General features: G+C 56.7%; 1 protein-coding gene across 1 annotated transcript in view; it reads right to left on the bottom strand.

The window, feature by feature from the left end:
• PPP2R3B (protein phosphatase 2 regulatory subunit B''beta) overlaps nt 1-27,518 on the bottom strand; it is a 40,750-nt gene that overhangs the window by 786 nt on the left and 12,446 nt on the right. The window contains exons 2-12 of the mRNA XM_070784026.1: nt 24,465-24,650; nt 9,894-9,997; nt 9,522-9,624; nt 8,501-8,575; nt 7,129-7,215; nt 6,526-6,682; nt 2,817-2,865; nt 2,119-2,208; nt 1,614-1,789; nt 757-875; nt 548-654 (exon numbers count right to left, since the gene is read on the bottom strand). Coding sequence (XP_070640127.1) covers nt 548-654; nt 757-875; nt 1,614-1,789; nt 2,119-2,208; nt 2,817-2,865; nt 6,526-6,682; nt 7,129-7,215; nt 8,501-8,575; nt 9,522-9,624; nt 9,894-9,997; nt 24,465-24,650 — 1,253 coding nt within the window. The remainder of the gene's footprint in view (nt 1-547; nt 655-756; nt 876-1,613; nt 1,790-2,118; nt 2,209-2,816; nt 2,866-6,525; nt 6,683-7,128; nt 7,216-8,500; nt 8,576-9,521; nt 9,625-9,893; nt 9,998-24,464; nt 24,651-27,518) is intronic.

The raw sequence follows: 27,518 nt of genomic DNA, 5'->3' as shown, positions 1-27,518 counted from the left end.
CCCCAATACCCCAACACGTGGGGGAGGACAGGCGGGCCCACTGAGCAGCTGTGCCCCCCGAGCAGCTGTGGCCCCCCCACCGACACCCCGACAGGTGGGGGCAGGACAGGCAGGCCCACTGAGCAGCTGTGCACTCAGCAGCTTAGCTGCCCAGCTGGCTCCCCACCCCGTCCCCCTACGTGGGGTCTGCGGCCCTTGGTGGCCTGTGGGTGCCACCCCCGGAGGATAGATGGAACCCTGGTAGGTGCCCCACAGGGGCCCTGGCAGGACCCTCCGCAGGCTGGGGGAGGGCCTGACTCAGCAGGAAGAGCTCCCAGAGTCAGAGCGCTGAGGCTGGGCACCTGGGGCAGGACCAGGAGCGGTTCAGAGTCAGAGCGTGCCTGCCCTCGGCGGTAGGGCCGCAGTCCCTTGGAAACCCTCCCCAAGAAGTGGCAGCCAGAGGTGGCGTCCTCACTGCTCCCGCTGGCAGCCTGTTTCCCTGCCCCCGTCCCTGGCCTTCCCTCGACTGGGACCCGGTTCTCCCCCCTCCCATTCTTCCCGCACTCACCCGTCCTCCCAGGGGTCCCCTGCGGCCTCCTCAGCCACCAGGATGTCGTACTCCTCGGCGGCGAAGCGCTCCCAGTCGGACAGCTCGGGGCCCTCACTGTCACTCTCCTGTGGACGACAGGCAGAGCACGGTGCGGTGTCGCCCAGGAGCCGCTCGGTGCCCCCACCCCCGCACATCCCCCACCGGCCTCCCCCGTCACCTCCCCTCACCCTGAGCAGGGATGCCTGCTCTTTCTGCTCGTGGTCCAGGTACTTCTCGATGTTGAAGAAGGTGTCGAAAAACACATTGGCCAGCTTGCAGCGCTTCAGGTCTTGCAGCGTGATCCTCCCTGTGGGAGGGGCGCAGCCGTGAGCACACGGGTGGGGGTGCACGGAGGGGACTTCAGGGGACAGCTGGGAGCGCGGGTGGGCAGCGTGGGGCGTGAGCGCTCAGGACAGCTGCGGGGTAAGCGCGGAGGAGTCTCATGGGCCTGTGAGGTGGCTCATTGGCACGCGGTGGGGAGCTCCTGGGTGCAGGGCGGCTCATGGATGCACGGGCACGTCGTGAGCACACGTGGGTGGCTCTGAGCACACGCGGCTCCCAGGCACCCCGAGGAACCCAGGCCCCTCGCGTGTGCAAAGCCACAAGCCTTACAGCACAGCACCGTGCGCTCTGCCGCCAGCCCGGCCATGGGAGTGCTCCCGGTGTGGAGGAAGCCTGGCGGGTGGCTGGAGGACCAGAGCCCTGTGTGTCCCTAAGGGTTTGTCGGGGTATACAGGGGGTCCGCACCGGGGCTCCCTACCCACTGGGGTGTCCCCCTCCCCAGGAGCACCCCAGTTCCCAAGGGCATCCCCCCGGGCTGTCCCCCTCCCCTGGGGTGTCTCCCACTGCCGGGTGCCCCACTTCCCTGGGGCACCACACCCCCCCCAGGCTGAGCCCCTTCTCCCCCGAAACTCCCCACCCCGGGGGCAACCCTATTCCCCAGAGCATCTCCACCCCCTGGGTGTCCCCCTACCCTCTGGGGCCCCACTTCCCTGGGCGCCCCCCCAGGCCATCCCCCTTCCAGGGCCTCGCCCCCACACAGCACCTTCAGTCTGGGGCTTCACCAGGTCCAGCATTTGGCACAGGCAGTCCTCGAAGGGCAGGGCCTCGATGGCCATGCTGTCCAGCCGCCGGCACTGCTCCTCGTAGAAGTACTCCAGCTCGAACATGGACAGCGCCCCGTCCCCGTCCAAGTCCATGCAGCGGAACCAGTACTCGATGCTGCGGCCGGGAGGGTTAGACGTATGCTGGGACAGCCGTCCACCCAGACCCGCTCTGACCAGGGTGACCCCACCCCCCAGGTCCAGTACTTGATGCTGCTGCCAGGAGGGTCACACGTCCGCCAGGACAGCCGTCCACCCAGACCCGCTCTGACCAGGGTGATCTGCACATGGACAGACCCCACTCCCAGGACCACACCCTTGTGTGACCCCCTCCGAGACGACCTCACGGGGATGGGCCGCGGGGAGTGCCCTCACCGATGGGTGACCACTGGGCTCCTCTTGAGAGGGCCCTAACAGCCTGAACAGAGCGCGGGCCCCAACACCCACCTGGTGGGGGTCTTCTTGTCCTCCTCGGAGATCAGAAACCAGACAAAGTCCGCGTAGCTGATTTTTCCTTCCTTCTGGACCTTTTTCCCTCTGGATTCAAGAGATAAGGGCGGTGTCAGGGAGAAGCAGCCTGAGGCGGGGGTCCCTGCCCACGCCCAGGGATGACGGGAGCCCTGCAAGGACCCAGTCCCAGATTTGTTCCCACCCGGAGGTGCCTGACAGGCTGTGTGGCTGCAGGGGAGGGTCTCGCAGGGCTGGAGGGGGCGGGGGGACGAGGATTGGGGCAGAAGAACCTGCCCAGCTCAGAGCCCCCTCAAAGCCTTGCATGCCCAGGGCCTGTGTCCCCCTCATGCATGGCATCATACGCCAAGAGCGTGCTTTGTGTGCCCGTAACTTATGATGTCACAAGTATGATCATGCGTGTCCTTTACATATGCCTGCACATGGCAAAGGCGTGTATGTCCTTTACATATGACCTTTTGAATGGCACATGTGTCTCTCTTACTCATGACTTCCTGTGACAATGGCGTGTATCCCCGTTGCCTGTGGCCTCATATGCCAAAACCCTATACACATGCTCCCAAGGCACCACTTCAGGTGCCTCAGAATACGCCCCCACCCCGGTCAGGAGTGACAGGCAGGGCCGGATGCTTCCGGGAAAGCCAGCCCAGCCCTGCTGGGAGCCTGCTGGCACGCACCGCGTCACAGCGCCGGAGAAGATCCGGTCAATCATCTTGGTGGAAATAGCTGCAAAAGAGGAGTCAGGCTGTGAGTCCCGCTCGGGGGTCCTGGTGCCCTACGCGGCGGCTGTGGACGTGGCCAGGCGGGCTCCAGGCCGAACCTGGAGACCCAGGTCTGGCTGGGCGGGACCCTGGGGGCCTGAATTTCCTGCACACGCCTCCTCGGACACTGCCCACTGCTTCCCAGTCCTGGGTGTGTGTGTGTCGGTGTGTGTGTATATGTGTGCTGTAAGGGCTGCAAGGAGATCCAACCAGCCCATCCTCAAGGAAATCAACCCGGAATATTCACTGGAGGGACTGATGCTGAAGCTGAAACTCCAATACTTTGGCCACCTGAGGCGAAGAGCTGACTCACTTTCCCTGATGCTGGGAAAGATTGAAGGCAGGAGGAGAAGGGGGCGACAGAGGATGAGATGGCTGGTGCCATCACCGAGTCAATGGACATGAGTTTGGATAAACTCCAGGAAATGGTGATGGACAGGAAGGCCTGGCGTGCTGCAGTCCATGGGGTCGCAAAGAGTCAGACACGACCGAGCAGCTGAACAAAGGTGTGTCCCAAGTTGTGTCAGTCGTGTCCGACTCTCTGCGACCCCGTGGACTGTAGCCCACCAGGCTCCTCTGTCCATGAGATTCTCCAGGCAAGAATACTGCAGTGAGTCGCCATTCCCTTCTCCAGGCGATGTTCCTGACCCAGGAATTGAACCTGAGTCTCTTGCATCTCCTGCACTGGCAGACAGGTTCTTAAACCAGCTGAGCCTCTGGGGAAACCCACCCAGTCCAGGGACCTGAGCCAGAGTCCAAGTTTCAGAGGGAGGCGCTGGCCCCAGAGCTCCAGGAACAAGTGGAATGTGGACAGCAGGACGCACATTCACTCCTGCACAGGCTCTGCCTCCAAAAACACAACGCGCTTGTGGTCAGAACCCAGATGCATGTCAACCACGTTCACGGAAGAAAGAGTGGAAGGCCGGGGCTGTCAGATGGATCACCACACACGGGGTGGCTTAAACAGCACATGGTGACCCTCCCCTCGTCCTGGAGGCTGGAGTCGGAGCCCCAGGTGTGGGCAGGGTTGGTCCCTCCTGTGTGTGTGGACGGCGTCTCCTCCCCGAGTCCTCACATGCTCGCCCCTGTGTGCATCTGTGTCCCGACCTCCCCTTCTCATCACGACCCCAGTCCTGTGGGATCAGAACCAGCCTAGTGACCTCATTTCACCTTCAGCCCCTGTTTAAAGACCATGTCCAAACACAGCACCTCCTGAAATCTCAGGGATCACAACTCAAGTATATTAATCTTGGGGACACTTTTCAGCCCCTACTTAGGCAAGTAACCACAAAAAAATGGGGAAATACAGACAAAACGTCCTTTCCTCCCCATTCATCCTGGCTCAATGAAAGTCTACTCTGAGAGGAACAACTGGATGGTGTCAGCTGCTGAACGGGGTTTTCCAAAGAGATACATCCACATCCTGCCTCCTGGCGTGGGAACTGGATCTTATGTGAAAACAGGGTCTCTGCAGAGGTGATAGTGAAGGTCTGAGATGAGGCCCTCCTGGATGGGGATGGCCCTAAACCCAGGGACAGGGTCCTTATAAGACACAGAAGGGAGACACGGACACAGGAGAAGGCACGTGGAGACGGAGGCAGAGACGGGAGGGAGGCGGCCACCAGCCCAGGGACGGACGCCCGGAGCCCCCAGAAGCCGGAAGAGACGGGAAGGACCCTCCTCTGGAGCCTCTGCAGGGAGCCCAGCCCTGGGAACCCCTGACCTCAGATGTGTGGTCCCCAGGGCTGGGGGAGGACGGGTGTTGAGCCCCCATCTGTGGTCTTCTGTTACAGTTGCCTCAGGTAACCCTCAAGGCCCTCGTGGGTCTCGGGCCTTCATAAACAAGTTCATTTAGAATCTCCGGTGTCACAACTGGGAGGATAACTTCCTGTTTGAGGGCCCCCCCACGCACATGAGAACAGCCCCAGGGAACCAGGACAGCTGACTCAGATGCACTCCCACACCTGGCAAGATGACGGCAGAAAAACCACTCGGGACGGTCAGCTCCACCCCGGCCCGCTCCTCTCCACACAGGAGGGCGAGCCCATGCAAAACCCACACTGATACAGCCTATGGGCACGCCGGGGACTGTACTTGAAACCACCCCATGTCCTGTCCCAGCCAGCAAGACCCCCGTGTCCCAGGGTCACTAGTGTCCCCAGGACAAACGAGGCCATGAAGACCCCAGCAAGCGGCCCTGTTTGGTGACAGACCCCCAAAAGCGGCTGACGAGAGCCACCGGACGTGAGAACCACACAGGTGGACAGAAGGCCTTGGGGACGTGGCAACCAGCCCTGGACCACAAGGTGGGTGCCTCAGGGCCTGATGAGCGCATCCTGGCCACCAAGGCCTGTGCTGATCTCACAGCGGGGTCAGAGTCGAGACCAACAGTGGAACTGAGAGGAACCCACGCACACTCAGGCGTCCATGCACCAGGATCGCGGGGCCCTTGGGGGACCAGCCTGAGGGATTCAGGGAGTAGACGGCTGGCCTGGGGGACTGACCTCGGAGGCCCATCCAGGCCACACTGACCACAAACAAATGAATGCCCAGAGAATTCAGAAACACGCTCACGGCTGCAATTACCTGACAACCCATCACATCAAAACCTACAGTTTTAAAGAAATAGTTGACAAAACTAAAAATCCACCACACAGGTAAATTTTAGCCCATTTTGCGTACCCTGAAGGTTTGGTTTCTTGTAAAGGGAGGTGCAGGGAACTCAAACCAGGGTTCTGTGAGAACCTAGAGGGGTGGGAGGGGACATGTGTGTACCTATGGCTGACTCACCTTGAGGTTTGGGAGAAACCAACACAATTTTGTAAAGCAATTATCCTTCAATTAAAAAAGTAATAAATTTTTAAAAAGCATTTATACAGGCTTCCTCACTGCTGCTCCTAAAATTCAGGGAGGCTGGGTTTTAGCTTTTCCAGCCTCTATGTCGTGAGGACAGACAAAGGCTCTGGGGTCAAACCCAGAGGATGGAATCTAAACCTCCCTAGGAAACGTGTCTCTGCTGTTCTCAACAGGCCGAATCCAGGCCTGACGCCGCCAGCCCACCCGTCACGGCCACAGGGCCCTGGGCTGGGACTTGGTGTCCAGATGGCACCGTGCCCCCACAGGCAGGCGCTAGAGGGCCTGGCAGCAGGCAGCACCAGCAACACGGCAGGAAGGGCGACACAGAGCCCTGTGGGAACAGGCGTCTCCCCTGCGGGGACAGGTGCTGTGAGCCCAGTGCTGACCCGTGGACTGGCCCCCACCGAGCCCATCAGGGGACCCAGCCTGAGATGGTGGCAGGCGTGACCCCCCCTTCTGAGGGACACAGAGGAGACCGGGGGTGGGAAGAGTTGGGGAATGAAAAGGGCTCCGAGGGGGAGCCACCAAGTGCTGGACATCTCCCCGTCCACGCCAGCCTGAGGGCGCCCCCAACGCCATGCCGTGAGTGTATACCTGTCTCCTGTGTCCCGCAGCAGGTCCGGCGGGAGTCCAGGTCAGGCCCCGAGGGTGAGGGGTCGGGTGGCATGGGGGCAGTCGCGGCCTCTCTCCGGAGACCAGGAGCCCCCATGTAGCGCCCGCTCCGGCGGAGTCCCGGCCCTGCCCCACCCCCGGCAGGGGGAGCGCTCACCATGATCGTTGTGTCGGGCCAGGTCCTGCGCATCAATGAGCAGGTCGTGGTCCGTGTCCAGCTCCCAGAACTTGCAGTAGATGACGTAGAAGTGCTCATAGGAGAAGAACTCCGTCAGCTGGTTGATGTCTGCCTCCTCCTCCAGGAGAGCCACGTTCTGCAGGACACAACACAGAACTGCCAGTGGGGACTCCAGGGCACGGAGTGCAAACAGGCCGTCCAGTGAGGATGGGCCCAGATCCCGTGTCGGGGAGGCAGGGTCAGAGCAGGGCAAGGCCGTGTGAGGGCCGGGAGGGGCAACCGGGTCAGGGGTGCACCGGGGTCAGGCCAGGGTCACAGACACGGAGGGGAGAAGGTGGGGGATGGGGGAGGAGAGGAGGATGGAGGGTCGGTTCCGTGCGGATAGACTACAGGGTGGGAGGTAACTGATGAACAGAGGGATGGACGGGTGGGCGGGTGGGGGGACGTGTGGGAGGGGGGACGGATGGACGGGGAGGGGCGGGGGGCGTGCCTGGGCGGGGGGGGGGGGGGGGGGGGGGGGGGGGGGACGACGGGCGGGTGGAGGAGGGGTCACTGTCCCCATCCTGAGACCATAGCGCGCACCTGCAGGAACGTGCTCCTCCGCAGCTCGGCGCACGTGATCCTGCCCGACCAGGACCGGTTGACGGTGTAGAAGATCCTCTGGATAACCTGCGGGGCACAGACGGGGCACGTCAGCCCTGCACAGTGATGTGGGCGCTGCAGGGCTCCACGGGAGGCCCACGTGTGAGCGCGCCAGGCTGCCCGGTGACCCCCTGGGTGGCCTCCCCAGGGACTTGGGACGGTGTGCTGCAGGACCACGAGCCGCCAGCAGAGGGCGGCCGCCCCGCACACGGCAGAGGGTCGGGAAGGAGGCCCGCTGGATCCCAGGGTGACCCAGTACAGCGGGAGCTGCCCTCGGCCGCCCTCGAGCTGGATGGGGCGGGGACAGCAGCACAGGGGCCGGCAGCCCACACAGCGCGGCCTAAAGCTCGGCTCCGGCCCTTCCGCGAGCACCTGACCAACCGCCGGGAGAAGAGCATGAGCTCGAAGCCGAGAGAGCGCCCCCCGCCCCTGCAAACGGAGGCCCGGCAGGGCACAGGGCCCCCTGGTCCGGACGGCAGTGCCTTGGGACAGGACGCCCCCTCCCCTGTCCCCCTCCCCCTCCCGTCCCCACCCAGGGCGCCCTCTCTCTGTCCCCATCCACGATGTCCCCTCCCCTGCTCCTGTGAGACGGCCCCTACCCACCCCGCTGTAGGCTGTCCCGTCCCCTAGGACAGCCGCCACCCCGTCCCCTGTGTGTTTAGGAGCCCTCGGCATGCAGCAGTGTCTCCGGCCCGCGGTCAGTGTGGCTGGAAGCAGCCTCAGCTTGGACGGTCACTGCTAGTCAGGGAGCAGAGTGGCACGGTGTATGCGTGAGGCGGGCCTGGGAACCACGGGCACAGGAGCTGCACAGGTGCCCACACCCCCACCCCGCCCCGCCCGCGTCCCCTCCCCCTGCGTGTCCGCCCCACCCACACGTGTGCACTCTGTGCTGCAGGACAAGAGTGCTCCCAGCCCGTGTTTCCAGGGGCTGCCCACCACCCACCTGCACCGAGAGCCAGGCCATGTGTGTGGGCAAGAGCCCTTCCCCCCAGGTGACCCCGGCCCAGGGCAGGGGCGGGGCCTGGGCTGCAGGTCCGTGTCCCCAGGCGGGGCCCACGCCCCACGCAGAGCACCCGGGCCTGATGCTCAGAACCTGAAACCCTGCTGCCCGGGAGGTAGAGGGTAGGGTCTCTGGACATGCCCTCACCTGCCAGGACCTGCGCCCCATCCGACCCTGGGGCTCGGCGACATGCCCTGCGTGGGGCCCATGTGGGCCACACTGCTCACCTCTCCCGAGCCCCAGAGAAAAGGACCACAGACACCTGAGCCTGGTGACAGAGTGGGGAGTGAGGGCCACGGACACTGCACTCACCGTGGTGATGTAGCGGGAATGGAACTCGGCCGCCTCCTTCAGGAACGCCAGGCCGGGATGAGTGTTCACCACGTCCTGCAGGGGGACAGCACCCAGCCCTGGGACACGCCACGGGACCGCCCACAGTCCCCAGGGCCGAGAACCCATGTGTCCACCAGAACCCCAGGGTCGCACAGGCAGGCCCGGAGCCGCCCCCGTGGAGTCCCCTCGAACACACAGGTATATGAAATCACGTCAGAGCAAGACTGTACTGTCGGGCCGTGTCTGAGGAAGGACGGAGCTCTGAGCGGAGGTGGCTGTCACGGCCTCTCATGACCAAGGGTGACCTGACACATATGAACACGCACACACCAGCGTGTAAGGGCACCCCACACTCTGAGAAGGAGCATGTGACACGTCCTTGTGTGATGAAGGACTAGAGTCCCGGGAGCCCTTTAAACGGCTCTCACTCACGCCCTCTGCCTAACTTTGCCTGTTCCATGTTTTAAGTGGAACGTACAGGTAGCCAACCATCACTTTAAATTCTCCTCCAGAAAATGGAGCATGAAGTCCTGAACAAACTGTGCTAAAGGAAGCAGAAAGGCATTTGGAATGAGCATCCTGCAAACCCTGACCCGGTCTGTGACAGCCTGGCACTGAACGGCCCGGTGCCCGTCTGAGTCCAGGCGCCCAGGCTCAGGGGTGGAGCTGTCCACTCCGTCCCACTGCTCATACGGCCCCTGAGGGGCTGCACGGGGCCAGCCCGTGGAGGCGGCCCCCCGAGGGCACAGAGCCAGGCTCCCAGACAGCAGAGGCGGCCCCCAGGGGCAGAGAGCCAGGCTCCCACACGCAGGTGTAGAATAGGGATGCGCCTGTGAAGGGGGGGGGTGGGGGTGTGTGCAGCAGAGACAGGACATGCGTGTGGTGGGCAGGTGCAGATGGGGGTGTGCACTGCGCAAGGCAGTGACACATGGACGGCGGCATGTGCAGTGCACAGCAGGACACACGGGAGAGGGGCACGGAGTGGGCGGCGGGCACGCACCTGCAGGAAGGGCACGAAGTCCTCCTGCACCAGGTAGCTGCAGCCGGGGCTCACGAGCAGGTGCACGAATTTGGCGGCGTCATCATGACAGTTCTGCAGGACCCTGAGCGACAGAGCACACCCCCACTGACCCCCTGCGCGTCCACAGGCCCCCGCCCAGACTCGGGCCCCAGGAGGTACATGGCAGCTGTGCCGGGAGCCCCAGGCACAGTCTCCCCTAGACGTGACCGTCCCGGCCGCCGGGAACCCCCAGATGTGACTGTCCTAGCTGCCGGGACCCGCAGGCAGGTCTCCCCCAGAGTGACGGTCCCGGCCACAGGAGTACCAGCCAGGGTGGGGGACAGCTGGGGACACCCCCCTCTCGGGACTCACTTTCTCCACATGGCGACGAACTTGTGGACAGACACAGAGCCGGTGCGCTCACCGCCAGCACTGCAGAAGAGCGGTCCTTTCCAGTAGAGCGGGCAGCCACAGGCCTGCGGGAGGGGCAGGGACATGGGTGAGCTCGTCCTGGCCCCCACGGCGGCCCGACCCCAACGAGGCAGGGAGAGCCGCTGTGTGCAGACGGCGCGCCCCACACAGCCCAGCGTGTCTCTAAGGACACGGCAGCCCCTCGCCCTCAGTCACACGGGTGATGGGGACACAGACACTGCTCCTGAGGATGCGCTGTGCACCTCGTCCCCCGACCAGAGCCTGACAGTCAGCAACCGGGACAGGGGAGGTGAACACACCCCTAACGCCAGAGTCTCAGCATCTCATGACCCATGAGGAGAGCATAAATGACAGAGGAGACCGTGAAATACTCGGGACACAAGGACGCTTCTGCAACACCGCACATCTCAGGGGTCACAGTGACCACATCGCTCACAGTCACAGCTTTCAAGACCCTGATGCTGGCAAAGACTGAAGGCGGGAGGAGAAGGGGACGACAGAGGATGAGATGGTTGGATGGCATCACCGACTCGATGGACGTGGGTTTGAGCAAACTCTGGGGTTGGGGATGGACAGGGAAGACATACTGCAGTCCATGGGGTCACAAACAGTCGGACGTGACTGAACGACTGAACAACAACAGAAGGCATTGAAGAGGAATGGAAACAACGGAGACGCTCTGACTGCTTTATTTCCTGGTGGCAAGACTGCAGATGGGCTTAAGTTTCGCCCTCAACACTTTGGTCAAATCCTGGGACAGACACCAGCAGACGTGAACACCTTTACCAACAGTCCTGCAGACACCCAACTCATGCGGGCAAAACCAGCAGAGTCCAAAATAGATGGGAACACTCCCCCCAGACCCAGGTTCGACTCCTGGAGTAAGATCCCATGGAGAGAGAAACGGGAATCCACTCTACCATCCCTGCCTGGAGAATCCCACGGACAGAGGAACCTGGCGGGCTATATTCCATGGGGTTGCAAAGTCAGACAGCCCTGACCGACTGAACAAGAACAGAAAAAAGGCAAACAGCTCAGTGAACGGCTCAGGGTGACCCCCCTCAGGCCCACGAGCTGTGCACTGATGGGCCCCGCAAGCAAAGAGCATGAACGGGGTCAGGACTGCAGAGGGAGACGTGGAGGAAACACGTAAGCAGATCCCAGCAGACACGACCGCGTGACGATCTTGAGAGCAGACCCAGACACTGGCCACAAGAGGACTTGTGGCTCCCACCGGCGACCAGGGAGGGGGTGCCCTGCACCAAGGCTGTTCCCGCAGCACCAGTGCGCATCCCAGCCAGCATCTCACAAACCCAATCAGCACACGAGGCAGGGCAGCCTGACGCTGTTCCCGCAGCCCCAGTCTGCATCCACAGAGACCCGGCCACAGCCATGGGGAGAGTGTGAGAGCAGGGAAGACATGCAGTGAGGACAGGAAGGGTCAGCACTGAGGAGGGAGCACCACAGTGAGGACGGGGAGGGTCAGCACTGAGGAGGGAGCACCACAGTGAGCATGGGGAGGGGTCAGCGCTGAAGAGGGAGCACCACAGTGAGGACGAGGAGGGGTCAGTGCTGAGGAGGGAGCACCACAGTAAGCATGGAGAGGGGTCAGCACTGAGGAGGGAGCACCACAGTGAAGATGGGAAGGGTAAGCACTGAGGACGGAGCACCACAGTGAGGACGGAGAGGGGTCAGCACTGAGCAGGGAGCTCCACAGTGAGCACGGGGAGGGGTCAGCACTGAACAGGGAGCACCACAGTGAGCACGGGGAGGGGTCAGCGCTGAGTAGGGAGCACCACAGTGAGCATGGGGAGGGGTCAGCACTGAGGAGGGAGCACCACAGTGAGCACAAGGAGGGGTCAGCACTGAGGAGTGAGCATCATAGTGAGCACGGGGAGGGGTCAGCACTGAGGAGAGAACAGAGCACCACAGTGAGGATGGTGGTGGGGTAGGCAGGGGCCAGGAGTGTCCGGATCCTGGGGTAGGATCGCCCTGCCCGGCTCTAGAGATGACCCATTGCCCACATGCAAGAGCGTCCAGGGCGTGACTCCTACATGGCTGCAGAAGGTGCCAAGGCAAGTGGGTGTTGGAGGAGGGGGCTGCTGAACGGGTGAGAAGCCGCTCGGCACCATGTGCAGAAGTGCCCCTTCTTCCTGCCCCATGCAGGCAATCACCCCGCTACGAGCACAGTTCGTACCTGAACAGAAGAGTTTACCACCCCAACTTACAGAGGAAAACACAAGAGAAAATGCTCATGGCCTACACTTTCTATCAAGGACAGAAATACGTAAACCACAAAATAAAGAATCTGAGGACCAGGCAGGATGTAAACTAAAACCATCTGTAATTCCAGAGGCTGACAGAAGAGTGGAAAGGCAAGGGAAGACTGGAAAAACCGCTGGGACAAGGACCTCTGACCAGTGCTCGCATCTGGAGAACACACAAGACACGTGGACCTCAACACTAAGGAACACTGGGTGCTTGACGGGCAAACGATCTGAACACACATGGCGTCAAACAAGGTATAAATGACACAAATGGTACGCACACAGATGCTCAGTGCTGTGCGTCATTAGAACTGTGCAGCCAGAACAAGTGCCCGCTGTGATTCTACACAGGTGAGGTGCTACTGAACTAACCAATCCAGTGACAGAAAGTGCCCAGGGGGGCCTGGCTGGACTGGGCTGGACCGATAGTGAGTTGGGGGTTTGCCAGAAACGCTTCTGATCTGACGGGTGGACAGTTTCACGGAGACACGCACACCCCCAAAGGGGATGAAGCTGTCCACAGTAAATACCTACTGCTCAGCTCACGTCATTGTCCCCAAGACAGCGCCCAAAAAAGGGAAAGATGCCGACAAGAAACACATACACCATCAGAGACTGAACCTAGCCGTTACAGAAACGAGACGAGAAGCTAGAGTAAGCGACTTCAGCACCCAGACACACACACACAGACACACACACACATCCCAGTGTGACCTCAGCGTGCACACACACATCCCCCCAGTGTGACCTCAGCGTGCACACACACCCCCCCAATGTGACCTCAGCACGCGCACACACACACCCCAGTGTGATCTCAGCGTGCACACACACACACCCCAGTCTGACCTCAGCACACAGACACGCCAGTGTGATCTCAGCACGCACACACACACACACAGCACTCACACATCCCAGTGTGACCTCAGCATACAAAGACACACACACACACCCCAGTGTGACCTCAGCACACAAAGACACACACCCCAGTGTGACCTCAGCACACAAAGACACACACACACACACACACCAGTGTGACCTCAGCACACAGACACACACACACAGACACGCCAGTATGACCTCAGCACACACACAAACAGACACCCACACATCCCAGTGTGACCTCATCATGCACACACGCGCACACACACACCCCAGTGAGGCTGAAAACCGCAGACACCAAGAGCCGGCGTCTCATTGCTCGCTATACGTGCCCAAGACAGGCACACCGGAAGATGGCCTTGTACTTCATGTTAAATTAAACATACTGCCAGCAGATGACCCACCAATTCAACAGGCATTCCTTACCTCAGGCAGATGCAGAGCCTTCGCTGGAATCCTGGGAACACAAACGTAAACAGCGGCTCTATGCACGAGACGGCACTGGGAAGGCCCAAACATTCACGCACCGGTAAACACACACCGAGGGACACGCGCGCACAGGAGGCCACTCGGCAGTAAACGCTGGGGACAAATACCACAGGTGTGCCCAGAAACCAGAGACAGCCCCCACGGGTCCCCCGTGACATTCTTGACCAAGCGAAACAACGGCAGCAGAAGGCCCGGGAGTAGGGTGCGTGGGGCCCGGGACAAATGCCGTCTGGAGGAGCAGACACAGAGAGACCATACGGGGCTACAAAGAACTGCACACAGCAGAGGGGCGGAGCACTGCTGCCAAGACACAAAGGCCAGCCCAGCGGCCCTTCTGGGGAGCTGGGAGCAGAGGCCCGTCCTGCCCCACTGACCCCTGCACACAGCCCTGCCAAGGTGGGGGCACACGCCCCAGCCAGGCCCTCGGGCCCGACCACCGATCAAGGAGTCCAGGAAGCCTGGTCAGCAACACGGGGAGGGGACCTGGAGCAAGAGGGGGCGCGTGAGACATCCTGGTGTCCCCTCTGTTATTCAGTCACTAACTCATGTCTGACTCTGCGCAACCCCATGGACTGTAGCCTGCTGGACTCCTCTGTCCATGGAAGCCTCCGGGCAAGAATACTGCAGAGGGCTGCCGTTGCCTGCTTCAGGGCATCCTGCCAACCCAGGGATCTAACCCACGTCTCCTGCACTGGCAGGCGGGTTCTTTACCACCGAGCCACCTGGGAAGCCTATAGCGCTCCCTATATAAATCCAAAAATTGAATCACCGTGTTATCCAACAGCCCCACTCCTGACCATGTTATCTGGAAAAGATGAAAACTGAAATTCAAAGATTCATGCCCCCAGCGTTCACAGCAGCACTATCTATAACAGTGAAGAGATGGATCCCAGGGGCAGACACTGACACTGTGGAAAACTGTGTACTTACGGTGGGGAAATTTTACTCTGTGCCCATTATATCTCAATAAATCTGACTGAAAAACGAAATTAATTGTTTGATTCAAGAATCTAAGAAAAACTGACAATAGACAAATGTGTAAGAAAACAATAAAGATGTGAGCAGAGACTGATGAAACAGGTAAGCAAAAAACTGAAGTACTCTACGAAGCTGACGGACGCTTATCTGAAAAAAGAGAAGTGAATCTCTAGACTAGTCAAAATGAATCAGAAATAAATAACCCTACAAATAAAAATGGCCACACATACAGATCTGACATTCTTGTATTAGAAGAATATTGTCAAAATGACTCTACAGCCCAAGGTAATCTACAGATTCGGTGCAACTGCTATCAAATTAACTGGTGACATTTTTCACAGAACTAGAACAAAAACTTTAAAAATCTGTATGGAGACATAAAAGACCCCAAATAGCCAAAGCAATCTTGAGAAAAAACTGAGCTGGAGGAGTCATGGCTTTAGACTAGAAAGCTACAGTACTCAAAATTGTATTTGTTGTTGTTCAGTCGCTCAGTCCCGTCCGACTCTTTGCGACCTCGTGGCCTGCAGCACGCCAGGCCTCCCTGTCCTTCACCATCCCCCGGAGCTTACGCAAACTCGTGTCCACTGAGTCAGTGATGTCAAAAAGTGCGGTACTATGACGTGAAAACAGTGTGGGACTGGCATAAAACAGACGAAGACACGATGGAGCAAGACAGAGAGCCCAGAGAGAGACCCACGCGCCAGACAGAAAGCCCAGACAGACAGGATGGGACAAGACAGAGAGCCGAGAGAGAGACCCACGCACCTAGGATCAATAATCTATGACACGGGGGCAAGAACGCAGGATGCAGAAGGCAGCCTTTTCAATACGTGGTGCCGGGAAAACTGGAGAGTTACAGGCCAAAGAAGGAAAGCAGAACACACCCTAACAGCATACACAAAAGAAAACTCCAAATGGATGAAAGAGCTAAACATGAGACCCGACACTACAAAACTCCTAGAGGAAAACACAGGCAGAACACTCTCTGACATCAATCACAAAATACCTTTCTGGACCTAACTCTCAGAGTAATAGAAACAAAAACAAAAAATAAACAAACGGGATCTGATGAAACATACAAGCGTTTGCACAGCAAAGGAAACCATAAACAAAATGAAAAGACAGAATGGGAGAAAATGTTTGCAAACGATGCAACCAACAAGCAATTGATCTACAAAATATACTAATAGCTTGTGCTTGTACAAAGAGCTCCTGTTTGTATATACAAACAGTTCAATATGAAAAAACAACCCAAGGGACTTCCCCGCTGAGCCAGTGGCTAAGACTCCATGTTCCCAAAGGCGGCCTGGGATTACTCCCTGATCAGGAAACTGGATCCCACGTGCTGAAACTAGAGCGCCTCATTCCACCAGTATCAAAGATCCTGGATGCTTCAACCAAGACCCAGTATGACCGAAGAAATAACAAACGTGTGCTCAGTCACTTCAGTCGTGTACAGCCAAATAAATAAACACATCGCTTCAGTTGTGTCCAACTCTTTGCGACCCCATGGACCACAGCCCACCAGACTCCTCTGTCCGTGGGATTTCCCAGGCAAGAATACTGGAGTGGGCTGCCAAACCCTACTCCATGGGATCTTCCCGACTCGCTGATCAAACCCAGTCTCCTGCATTGAAGGCGGATTCTTTACCACTAGCGCCATCCTGGAAGCCCCAAATAAATAAATACATATATTTTTTAAATCCAATCAAAATATGGTCAGAAGAGCTCTGGAGAATGAAATGGAAACCCACTGCAGTATTCTTGCCTGGAAACTTCCATGGACAGAGGAGCCTGGCTGGCTACAGTCCATGGGATTGCGTGGGGCTGGACACGAATGAACGAGTGGCTTTACTACCACCAGAGAGCTTCACCCACATGGCACAACATGGCCCAGTCAAATAAAGAAGAAACATGAAATAAGATGGTCAGCAGAGCTGAACAGGCATTTCTCCAAAGAAGACAGTACAGATGGCCAAAAGCACGTGAAAAGACATTCAACATAACTGACTGCTGCTGCGGCTGCTGCTAATTCGCTTCAGTCGTGTCCGACTCCGTGTGACCCCATAGGCGGCAGCCCACCAGGCTCCGCCGTCCCTGGGATTCTCCAGGCAAGACCACTGGAGTGGGCTGCCCTTTCCTCCTCCATACACACACTGCTGATATATACAATAGAGAATCAACAAGGACCCAAAGGGGAAGGGATAAAACAGGGGCTTGGGAGTAACACATACACACTGCTGATATATAAAACAGACAATCGACAAGGACCTACTGTACGTAGCACAGGGACTCTACTCAGTACTGTGTGATAATCAAATGGGAAAAGAATCTGAAAAAGAGTGGATGCCTGTCTAAGGATGCCTGACTCCCTCTGCTCACACACACTGTAAATCAACTCTTTGTTGTTCAGTTGCCCAGTCACGTCCAACTCTGCGATCCCATGAACTGCAGGCTTTCCTGTCCTTCACTATCTCCCAGAGTTTGCCCAAGTTCATGTCCAGTGAGTCTGTGATGCCATCCAACCATCTCATCCTCTGTCGTCCCCTTCTCCTCCCGCCCTCAATCACTCCCAGCATCAAGATCTTTTCTAATGAGTTGGCTATTCGCATCAGGTAGCCAAAGGATTGGAGTTTCACCTTCAGCATCAGTCCTTCCAGTGAGTATTCAGGACTGATTTCCTTTAGTATTCACTGCTTTGATCCCCTTGCTGTTCAAGGGACTCTCAAGAGTCTTCTCCAACACCACAGTTCAAAAGCATCAATTCTTCGGTGCTCAGCCTTCTTTATGGTCCAACTCACATCCATACAGGACTACCAGGAAAACCAAAGCTTTGTCTAGACGGACTTTTGTCGGCAAAGTAGCGTGTCTGTGTTTTAATTCGCTGTCTAGGTTTGTCTTTGTTTTTCTTCCAAGGAGCAGGCGTCTTTTAATTTCAAGGCTGCACTCACTGTCCACAGTGATTTTGGAGTCCAAGAAAATAAAATCTGTTACTATTACCATTGACAGAAAATAAATAAATAAGATAGAGATAAAAAAAATACAATAGACCAAGAACTGATTCTCTGAAAGAGTACACAAAATTGACCAACCTTTGACCAGGCTCACCAAGAAGAGAGAGCAAATCCAAAGAAAATAAGAAATGAAAAAGGAAAAATATCAACAAATATCACAGAAATACAAGAAATCTGTAAGAGAACAGTGTGAAGACTTATGTGCCAAGCAATCCAACAACCGAGAAGAAAAGGACAGCTTTCCAGGAACACACAGCCCCCAAAACGGAATCTCAAAGAAACAGTAACTCGAACAAAGAGACCATTGGAAGTGAAATAGAATCTGCCATCAGAAAGCTCTGTACAAACAAAAACCCACTACCAGATGGTTTCACCAGCTAAATCTAGAAACACACAAAGAAGAACTCTTACTGATCCTTCTCAAACTGCTTCGAAGATTGAAGAGGAGGGAATACTCTCAAAGACAAGCAAACATCACCCAAATACCAAAACCAACACTACCGAAAAAGAAAATTACAGGCCAACATCTTTGATAAATACAGATGCAAAAATTATCAACAAAATACTGGCAAACCGAATCCAACAACACATAAAAAAGATCATACACCATGACCAAGCGGGATTCACCCCAAGTGCACAAGGATGGTTCGACATACGCCAATCAATCAATGAGACACACCGTGTCAACCAAGTCCAAAAGTGCTGTTCAACATCCATTCATGACAGACACTCTCACCAAAGTGAGTGCAGAGTCAACACATCTCAACATAACAAAAGCTATCTATGACCAGGCCACAGCCAGTACTGTCCTCAACGTGAAAAGTCGAAAGCCTTCCCTTTTGGGAACAAGACAAGGATGTCCAATCTCACCATTTCTATTCAGCACAGGACTGCAAGTCCCAGCCAGAGCAATCAGACAAGGAAAAGATATAAAAGGTGTTCAAACTGGACCCGGAGCGGTGGGATGGGGTGGGAGATGAGACGGAGGCTCAAGCACATATGTATACCTATGGCTGATCCACGTTGATGGATGGCAAAAACCAACACAATACTGCCATTATCCTTCAATTAAAAATACATAAATTAGAAAATAAATGGTATCCAAATTGGAAGGCAAGTGGTAAACTATCACTATAGGCAGATGATATGATACCATAAATAGGAAACCCTAGAGACTCCACACACAACAACTCTGGAACTGATAAATGAATTCAGCAAGACAGCAAGATATAGGAGTAACATATAGAAATCAGTTGCATTTCTTCACACTAATAATGAAATAGCAGAAAGGGAAAGTAAAAAAGAAATTCTTTTTAAAACTGTATCCAAAAAAATAAAGCCAACCAAGGAGGTGAGAGAGTTACATGCTGAGAAACTAAAAAAATAATTAATCAATAAATTAAAGATGATTCAAAGAAACAGAGAAATAGCCCATGCTCCTGGATTGGAAAAATTAATATGCTTAAAACAACCATTCTATCCAAGCAATCTACAGATTTAATGTGATCCCTATCAAATTAGCCATGGCATTTTTCACAGAACTGGAACAAGCAATCCTAAACTTGATATGGAATCACAAAAGACCCAGAGTTGCCACAGCCATCCTAAAGAGAAAGAACAAGGCAGGAGGCGTAAAGGCCCCAGGCCTCAGACAGTGCTGCAGAGCCAGAGGCAGCAAAGCAGTGTGTGTCGCTGTTATCGCTGCTCAGCAGCTCAGTCGTGTCCGACTCTGCGGCCTCACGGACCGCAGCACGCCACGGTTCCCTGTCGTCCACCATCTCCCAGAGTTTGCTCAGATTCATGTTCATGGAGTCGGTGATGCCATGCAGCCATCTCATCCTCTGTCAGCCCCTTCTCCTCCCGCCTTGAAAACACTGTGGTGCTGACACAGGAACAGACACCCAGATCAGGGGCTGCAACAGAGACTCCAGAAATAAACCCACAACTATCGTCAGTCATGCTCTGACCAGGAGGCAGGAATATACAATGGAGAAAAGAAGACAAACGCTTCAGCAAGTGGTGCTGGGAGAGGTGGAGAGATGCATACAAATCCGTGAAGTTAGAACACACCCTCACGCCACACACAAAAAAACTCAAAGTGGCTTAAGGACGTAAACGTAAGACACGCGGCCACACAACCCCTAGGAGAGAACACAGCACAACATGTTTTCTTAGGTCTGTCTCCCAAGGCAACGGGAATAAAAGCAAAAATAAACAAACAGGACCTAATCAAGCTTACAAGCTTTTGCTCAGCAAAGGAACAAAAGACAACCCACAGAACAGGACAAAATATTTGCAAACGATGTGACTCACAAAGGATTGATTTGCAAAATGTACGCATAGCTCACACAACTCAACAACAACACAACAATCGAAAAACGGGCCAAACGTCTAAACAGACATTTCTCCAAAGAAGACACACAGATGGCCAACGGACACAGAAAAATATGCTCAACACCGGTAATTATTAGAGAAATGCAAATCAAAACTACGATGAGGTACCACCTCACACTGCTCAGAATGGACATCACTGAAAAGGTCTACAAATAACAAATGCTGGAGAGGGTGTACAGAGACAGGAACCCTCCTACAGTGTTGGGAAGAACGTAAATCGGTGCAGTCACTGTGAAAAAGTTTGGAGTTTCCTCAAAAAACTAAGAACAGAACTGCCATATAATCCAGCAATCCCACTCCTGGGCATATACCCAGAAAAAATTCTAATTCAAAAAGATACACGCACCCGTGTTCAGGGCAGCATTATTTACAACAGCCAAGACACGGAAGCAACCTAAATGTTCATCCACAGATGAACAGATAAAGAAGTGGTACAGATACGATGGAACACTACTAGGCCACAAAAAGAGTAACACGATGCCATTTGCAGCAACATGGATGGACCTAGAGGTGATCGTACTGAGTGAAGTCAGTCAGACAGAGAAAGACAACACCTAATGATATCATTTGTATAAGGGTGTGAAATACGGCACAAACGAACTTATCTGAGAAACAGAAAGACTCACAGCACAGAGATCAGACTTGGGGCTGCTGGGACGGGGCAGGGGGTGTGGCTGGAGAGGGATGGACAGGGAGTTTGCGATCAACAGATGCAAACTGTTATATATACATGATGGATACACAACAACGTCCTACTACACAGCAGAGAGAAGTGCGTCCGATATCCTGTGATAAACCATAGTGGAAAAGGATGTGCGTATCTGTACAGCGCACGTTGTTGTACAGCAGAGTTACCACAACATTGTGCTGCTGCTGCTAAGTCGCTTCAGTCGTGTCCGACTCTGTGCGACCCCACAGACGGCAGCCCACCAGGCTCCCCCGTCCCTGGGACTCTCCAGGCAAGAACACTGGAGTGGGTTGCCATTTCCTTCTCCAATGCATGAAAGTGAAAAGTGAACGTGAAGTCGCTTAGTCGTGTCCGACCCTCAGCGACCCCATGGACTGCAGCCTACCAGGCTCCTCCATCCATGGGATTTTCCAGGCAGGAGTACTGGCGTGGGGTGCCATTGCCTTCTCCAACAACACTGTAAATCAACTCTAATTCAATTTTTAAAAAGGTGAAAAAAAACACCCAGAAAGTGGGACAAAATATTTACATACCATATATATCCGATAAGGGATTGTATCTGGACTACAAAGAATGCTTATGAGTCAACAATAAAATGACAAACACCTCAACTGAAAAACAGTCAAAGGATCTGAAGACACACTGTCGGAAAGAATACATAGAAACGGCTCACAAGCACACGAACAGTCTCAACATCAGGCAGAGAGGAAAGCGGTAGTCGCTTCAGCCGTATCTGAGTCTTTGTGATCACAGGGACTGTAGCCCGCCAGGCTCCTCTGTCCAGGGGATTCTCCAAGCCAGAATACTGGAATGGGTTGCCATTCCTTTCTGCAGGGGATCTGCCTGACCCAGGTCTTCTGGGCTCTTTACCATCTGAGCTACCGGGGAAGCCTGTAGTCAGGAAGGAAATGCAGTTCAAAACCACAGGGAGGCAGTGCTGCCCTCACACCGGGAGGGCCGGTCCTCAACCAGAGAGACAGGGAGTGCTGGAAGAAACGTGAACACGCTGGAGCCCTCGCACGGCGCAGGTGGGAACTGTGGCAAAGAGTCCTGAGGTTCCTCAGAAAGGCAAACAGCGCCACTGTCTGAGGCCGCCATTCCACTCCCTGGGCCTCGACCCAAGAGAAATGCAAACGCATCCACCTGCACAGACCTGCAGCACAGGAGAGCCCACAGCACCATCGCTCACAAGAGCCAAAGGCCAGAGCCGCCCGAGTGCTCCTGAAGGGCACAGCCGCCCAAGTGTTCCTGAAGGGCACAGCAGCCCGAGTGCCCGTGAAGGGCAGAGCCACCCATGTGTTCCTGAAGGGGAAGCACGGAAAGGAACAGTAAAAGGAGGGCAGCTCTGACACAGGCCACAGTGTGGATGGACCCTGAACACACGACGCTCAGTGAGAAGTGCAAGCACAGAAGGACACACAGAGTGTGATTTCATTGATAGGAAACGTCCAAAACAGGCAAATCCATGGAGACAGGAAGTGGATTCATGGTTGCCAGGGACTGGGGGAGGGGAGTGGGTGGGTACATGGATGGATGGGCAGGGGGGTGGATGGATGGACAGATGGATAAATGGACAAGTGTGTGTGTGGGTGGGTGGATGCATGGATGACTGAATAGATGCGTGGTTGGGTAATGAATGGATGGATGATGCAGAGATGGTTGGATGGACAGATGGATGGATAAGTGGGTGTATGGATGGATGGATGATGGATGCATGGTTGGGTGGGTAGACAGGTGGGTGGATGGACTGACAGGTGGATAGATGGGTGGATGGATAGGTAGATTGATAGATGGATGGATGATGGATGGATGGATGGGTGAGTGGGTGGATGGATGGATGGGTGGAAGGATGGATGGATAGATGATGGATGGATGAATGGATGGATGCATGGATGGATGGGTGGATGGATGGATCATGGATAGATGGGTGGATGGATGGGTGGGTGGACGGATGGATGGATAGATGACAGATGGATAAATGGATGGATGGACAGATGGATGGGTGGGTGGGTGGGTGGATGGATGGATGGATGATGGATGATGGATGGATGGATGATGGATGGATGGATGGATGATGGATGGATGATGAATGGATGGGTAGGTGGGTGGGTGGATGGATGGATGGATAGACAATGGGTGGATGGATGGATGGATGGATGGGTGATGGATAGATAATGGATGGATGGATGGATGGATGGATGGATGGGTGATGGATGGATGGACGGATGAATGGATAAACAGCATGTGGCCCGTGCACACACTGGAAGACAACTCAGTGACTGAAGAGAGGGGAAGCTCTGACACAGGCTACAGCGTGGATGGACCCTGAACACAGGGTGCTCAGTGAGAGAAGCGGGCACAGAAGGACAGACAGTGGGTGCTTCCGTTTATACAAAGAGTCAGAAAGAGGCAAATCCACAGACACTGGAGGCAGACTCGTGGTTTCCTAGGGATGCAGGGGAAGAGGAGGCGCGATGGCAACCACGGGGTACAAGGTTTCTTTCTCGGGTGGTAAGAGCTCACTGTAGAGAAGGCTGCACAACCCTGTGAATACACTGACGGCTGAGCTGTACACTTTAAATGGTGAATTGTGGTGCACATGGATTCCATCTCAAGAAAGGTTTTAGAAAAAGAGAAAAAGGCAACCCCTAAAAGCTGAAGGCAGAAAGGAGCACGTGGAGTCACTCAGCACACAGTCCAGCAGAGCTTTTCAGGACGTGCACAGCAGACAGAGAGTTAGCAGCCGGGGCCAAGAGGAAGAGATCTTACAGGAGCGGCAGGGGTGATGGGGGAGAGAAGGGAGGCAGAGAGGAGGGGAGGGGGAGAGGAGAGGAGGGGAGGAGGGCAGGCGGAGGGGCAGGGGAGAGGAGGGGACACAGAGAAAAGAGAAGGCGCCCGCAGCACTGGAGACAAAGGAGAGAGGCTGGGCACTGCCCTGAAGAACCAACGTGTAACTCACAAGCAGCCTGCGCGGCAGGCAGCGTGACCCCTGGGAGATCAAACACGTGGGAGGTGCCCACCCACAGCTGTCGATGACAGCGAGAGTTGGGCTGCTGGGAGCATGCGGACCCCACATGTGGGCACAACACCGGCAGGCAACCTGGGGCCTCTGACTGACGTGAAGCAGGGGCCTGTCCTCTGTCCAGCAAGCCTCCCAATGCAGGAGACACGGGTTCGATCCCTGACACAGGGTGATGCCCTGGAGAAGGAAATGGCAACCAGCTCCAGTATTCTTGCCTGGAGAATCCCACGGACGGAGGAGCCTGGAGGGCTGCGGTCCACGGGGTCATAAACAGTCGGACACGACTGAGTGACGGACACACACACAGAGTGAGACAGCAAGGGACCACAGGGAGCCCGGGCCCCTTACAACAGCCACCCAGCCACTAGGGACGGCCGAGGACACCGTGTCGCGTTCCTGTAGGAGACGGTGCAGACACCAAAACGACTGGGCGTCCACACGGAGGAGCCAGAACCGCACTCTCTGCGATGAGCACTTTGGTCACACTCAGGGTCAGTCTATAGTCACACACGCGGTGTGTGGACTGTGGACACGCATCCCTTGGACGGGAGACACACGGGAAGGCCTGAGCTGAGCCCGTGGGGACGGTCCCTCCAAGATCACGAGGCCCTGGGGAACAGCACGCAGGCCGTCCGTGTCCTCCAACAGCGAGGACAGAGCTCAGCACGTCCTCTGTGCCTCAGGCTCCAAGGACGGCAGACAGCGGACGCAGAAGCCGAGCCCTGGGCCCGCCCATGCCTGAAGAAGGACCCCCCACGTGCCCGCGGGGACACCCACCTTGGCCACGCGGCCCATGTCCTCTATGGTGGCCCTTTCATGCGGGAACTGGGCGAAGGTCCTCTCGATCTTGGTGATGACGGCGTCTATGTTTACCGTGTCCTGCGGGCGGCCGCGGGGGAAGTAGAAGGTGGGGATGCTCCGGCTCGCGGCGGGCGGCAGGGGCTCCTCCTTCCTCGTCTGGACCTGAGGAAGACAAGAGTGAGGGCCTGGGCACGTGGGCACCTCCTGGGGATGCAACTCAGTGAGGGCCTGGGCACGTGGGCACCTCCTCGGGACCCACATTCAGTGAGGGCCTGGGCATGTGGGCACCTCCTCCCTCTATTTTCATCATCGGAGGCAGGTCTGATTCATGTCTCCCCCCACCGCCCCAAGCCCAGTTCACCCACTGTGGACGGGGCACCCAGACCATCACTACGGGCTGACTGCAGACACAGGAGGGCACGCAGCCCACAGGCAACGGCACATGTGACCACTGGCCTGGTCCACAGTGCCCCGCCTCCCTCATCCTGCTTCAGCTGTGAGCCCCTGGAGAAGCCAGCTTACCGCCCAGGCTACTGAGAGAACCTGCCCCGTGTCCTGCGGGAGGTCAAGGGAGGCGTGGCGGGCTGTCCCCTTGGTGGCAGGTTGCACCTGTGACCGCTTGTGCCCACACCTGCCCTGCCCCGTGGAGGTTTCAGCCCCAGCCAGCACAGCCCTCAGGAAACACACGGCCCCAGGGCTCTGCCTCCCAGGACGGGCAGCAGCGAGCACCACACAGGAGCCAACAGCACGCTTTCAGCCACAGCTGACGTCAGCCAAGCATCTCCCAACACACCTACCACTTGGTGGTGTGGGGTGTCCACCCGGTGCCTCATCAGGTGGCCTGTGGGCGGGCGCAGTGGCCCACCAGCCCTTCCAGGGCCGGGGGGCTGGGAGGGGTTGCATCCAGGGAGGGACACAGCAACAGGGCCTCTGTCACCCCAGGACAGCCTCCCCTCAGACCCCACCCCCTTCAGAGGCCCTGTCACCCCAGGTCACGGGGTCATCAGGACTCATGACACACCCTTCTGCCAGAGAGCTCTGGAGCCCGTGAGCCCCCAACAGGATCACAGAAAGAAACCCACACCTGGACACAGGAGGACAAAACCCGAAGACCCAAAGGCAGCCAGCAGGTGCTTAAACGCAGCCCAGGCATGGGAAGCAAGACAGATGAGGGGAAATCTTCAAAGAAGCAAACAACCGGGGCTCCATCCAACTCTCAACGGAAACAACAGATTCTAGAAGCCAGAGGAAGACAGTGCCCGCCTTGTCCCCTTCTACCTGTGAGGAGGCGGCTGTCACATGACGTGAGCACTGAGATGTTTTAACGACCCAAAGAGAACAGAGAGCCAAAGTGAGCGTGCAACAGACAGCTGGCCCAGGCGACGCTGAGGCGTGCACGTCAGTGGGGAGCAAAGCGCCCCCAGATGGAAAATCTGAACTACAAGACAGGGTGCGGGGGGAGAGCAGTGCCTACCTGGCTAACTCCACACGCATCCACCAGAGAAATCAGTCATAAGAACACCATTTTACTTCTTTCTGAAAACTCCCAAGAAGATGACAGCATAAAACGCAAGGGAGATAGAATGGAAGTGTGTGAGAGTTTTGAGTTGGATGATAAAGATATGGATTAACTCACTTCCTACAAAAATGACCCTGTCAGCTGAGCAGTGACCTGGTGGGAAGCACTCCAAAGGGAAACAGGCAAAGGAGAGCACGCAGAGAAATACAAACAAACCAGAATAGACTCAACGTCACGTAAGTGAACTAAACGTTCCAGTTAAAAATACAAAGGTCGGAGGCCCTGCCTGGTGGCTCAGTGGTCAAGAACCCACCTGCCAACGCAGGAGAGGTGGGTTCAATGACTGGCCGGGGAAGATCGCACATGCTGAAGAACTGAGCCCGTGCGCCACCACTACTGAGCCTGCGCTCCAGAGCCCGGGAGCCACAGCTACTGAGCCCGACTCCCCAGCTGCCCCGAGAGCCCATGCCCTGCAACAGGAGAATCCACCGCCACGAGAAGGCTGCACATCTCAGGCAGAGAGCAGCCCCCGGTCACCAAAACTAGAGAAAAGTTCGCGCAGCAACCCAGCACAGCCAAAAGTAAACTCAAATCAAGTTAACTTTAAAAAACAGGAAGATCAAACAACGACAACAACAAAGGTTTATTTATAAGACATACGCATAAGGTCTCAGGACACAACAGCTGAAACTTAAGTGGAAAGAGATACAGCGGCCAACAGCGATGGGAAGAAGGCAGGCACCGCTGTGTTCACGCCCAGAGTGGGCTGGGGGCCTGGACTTCCAGAGAGAGGTCGGGACACCGCGCTGGGGCCCACCACGGGCGGCGCCGCCGACCCCGAGCTGACCGCTGCCCCGGCGTGGCCTCAGCGCCCACCAAGCCCCGGAGCAGGGAAGTGCGGTGCAGGCAGGCAGGGCCAGGCGACGGGAAAACAGAAGCGCCGGGTGCGGACACGGGAGATTTACAGAGTTATCTCTGGGCCATAAATAGCGCGGCCGGCACAGCTGCGCGACAGGCGCCCTTCGCCAGCACACAGGGCGCCGCAGGGGCCGCGTCCGGCCGAGCGGGGCTCCCCAGGGCCGGAGAGAAGCGGCGGAGGACGGCGCCCTGAGCTCGGTGCGGCCGGCTGGACGTCCGCGACGAAGGCAGAAGGGGCACAGCCGTGCATCTGTGTGGGTGAGAGAGACACGCACACACACAGAGGACTCCCAAGTGGGGCTGGGCCCCCTAAGCAGCCCGCAGAGCAGGGGCGCCGGCCTCGCCCCGCTCCCGCCCCAGGCCTCCCTGTCGGCCGTCAGCACGGCACCTGCTGCCAGCGGCAACTTCTGTCGCGGTGCGGACACCCGCGCTCCCTGATGGCGACTGCGGAGACCAGAGACGCCAGCGGCCCTCGGGACACGCGCAGCCGCGAACAGGACAAGACACGGCCTCGTGGAGAGCGAGGCGCCCCTGTGCGGCGGGAGGGGCCACACGGGGACAGTGCCCGCCTTCGGGAGCAGCCCGGCGCCCCC

This window comes from Bos indicus, chromosome X, assembly GCF_029378745.1.
Source record: "Bos indicus isolate NIAB-ARS_2022 breed Sahiwal x Tharparkar chromosome X, NIAB-ARS_B.indTharparkar_mat_pri_1.0, whole genome shotgun sequence".
In the NCBI taxonomy this organism is placed as follows: domain Eukaryota; kingdom Metazoa; phylum Chordata; class Mammalia; order Artiodactyla; family Bovidae; genus Bos; species Bos indicus.
Note: the sequence above shows the minus strand (reverse complement) of the source record. Positions and strands in the feature narration are given on the sequence as shown.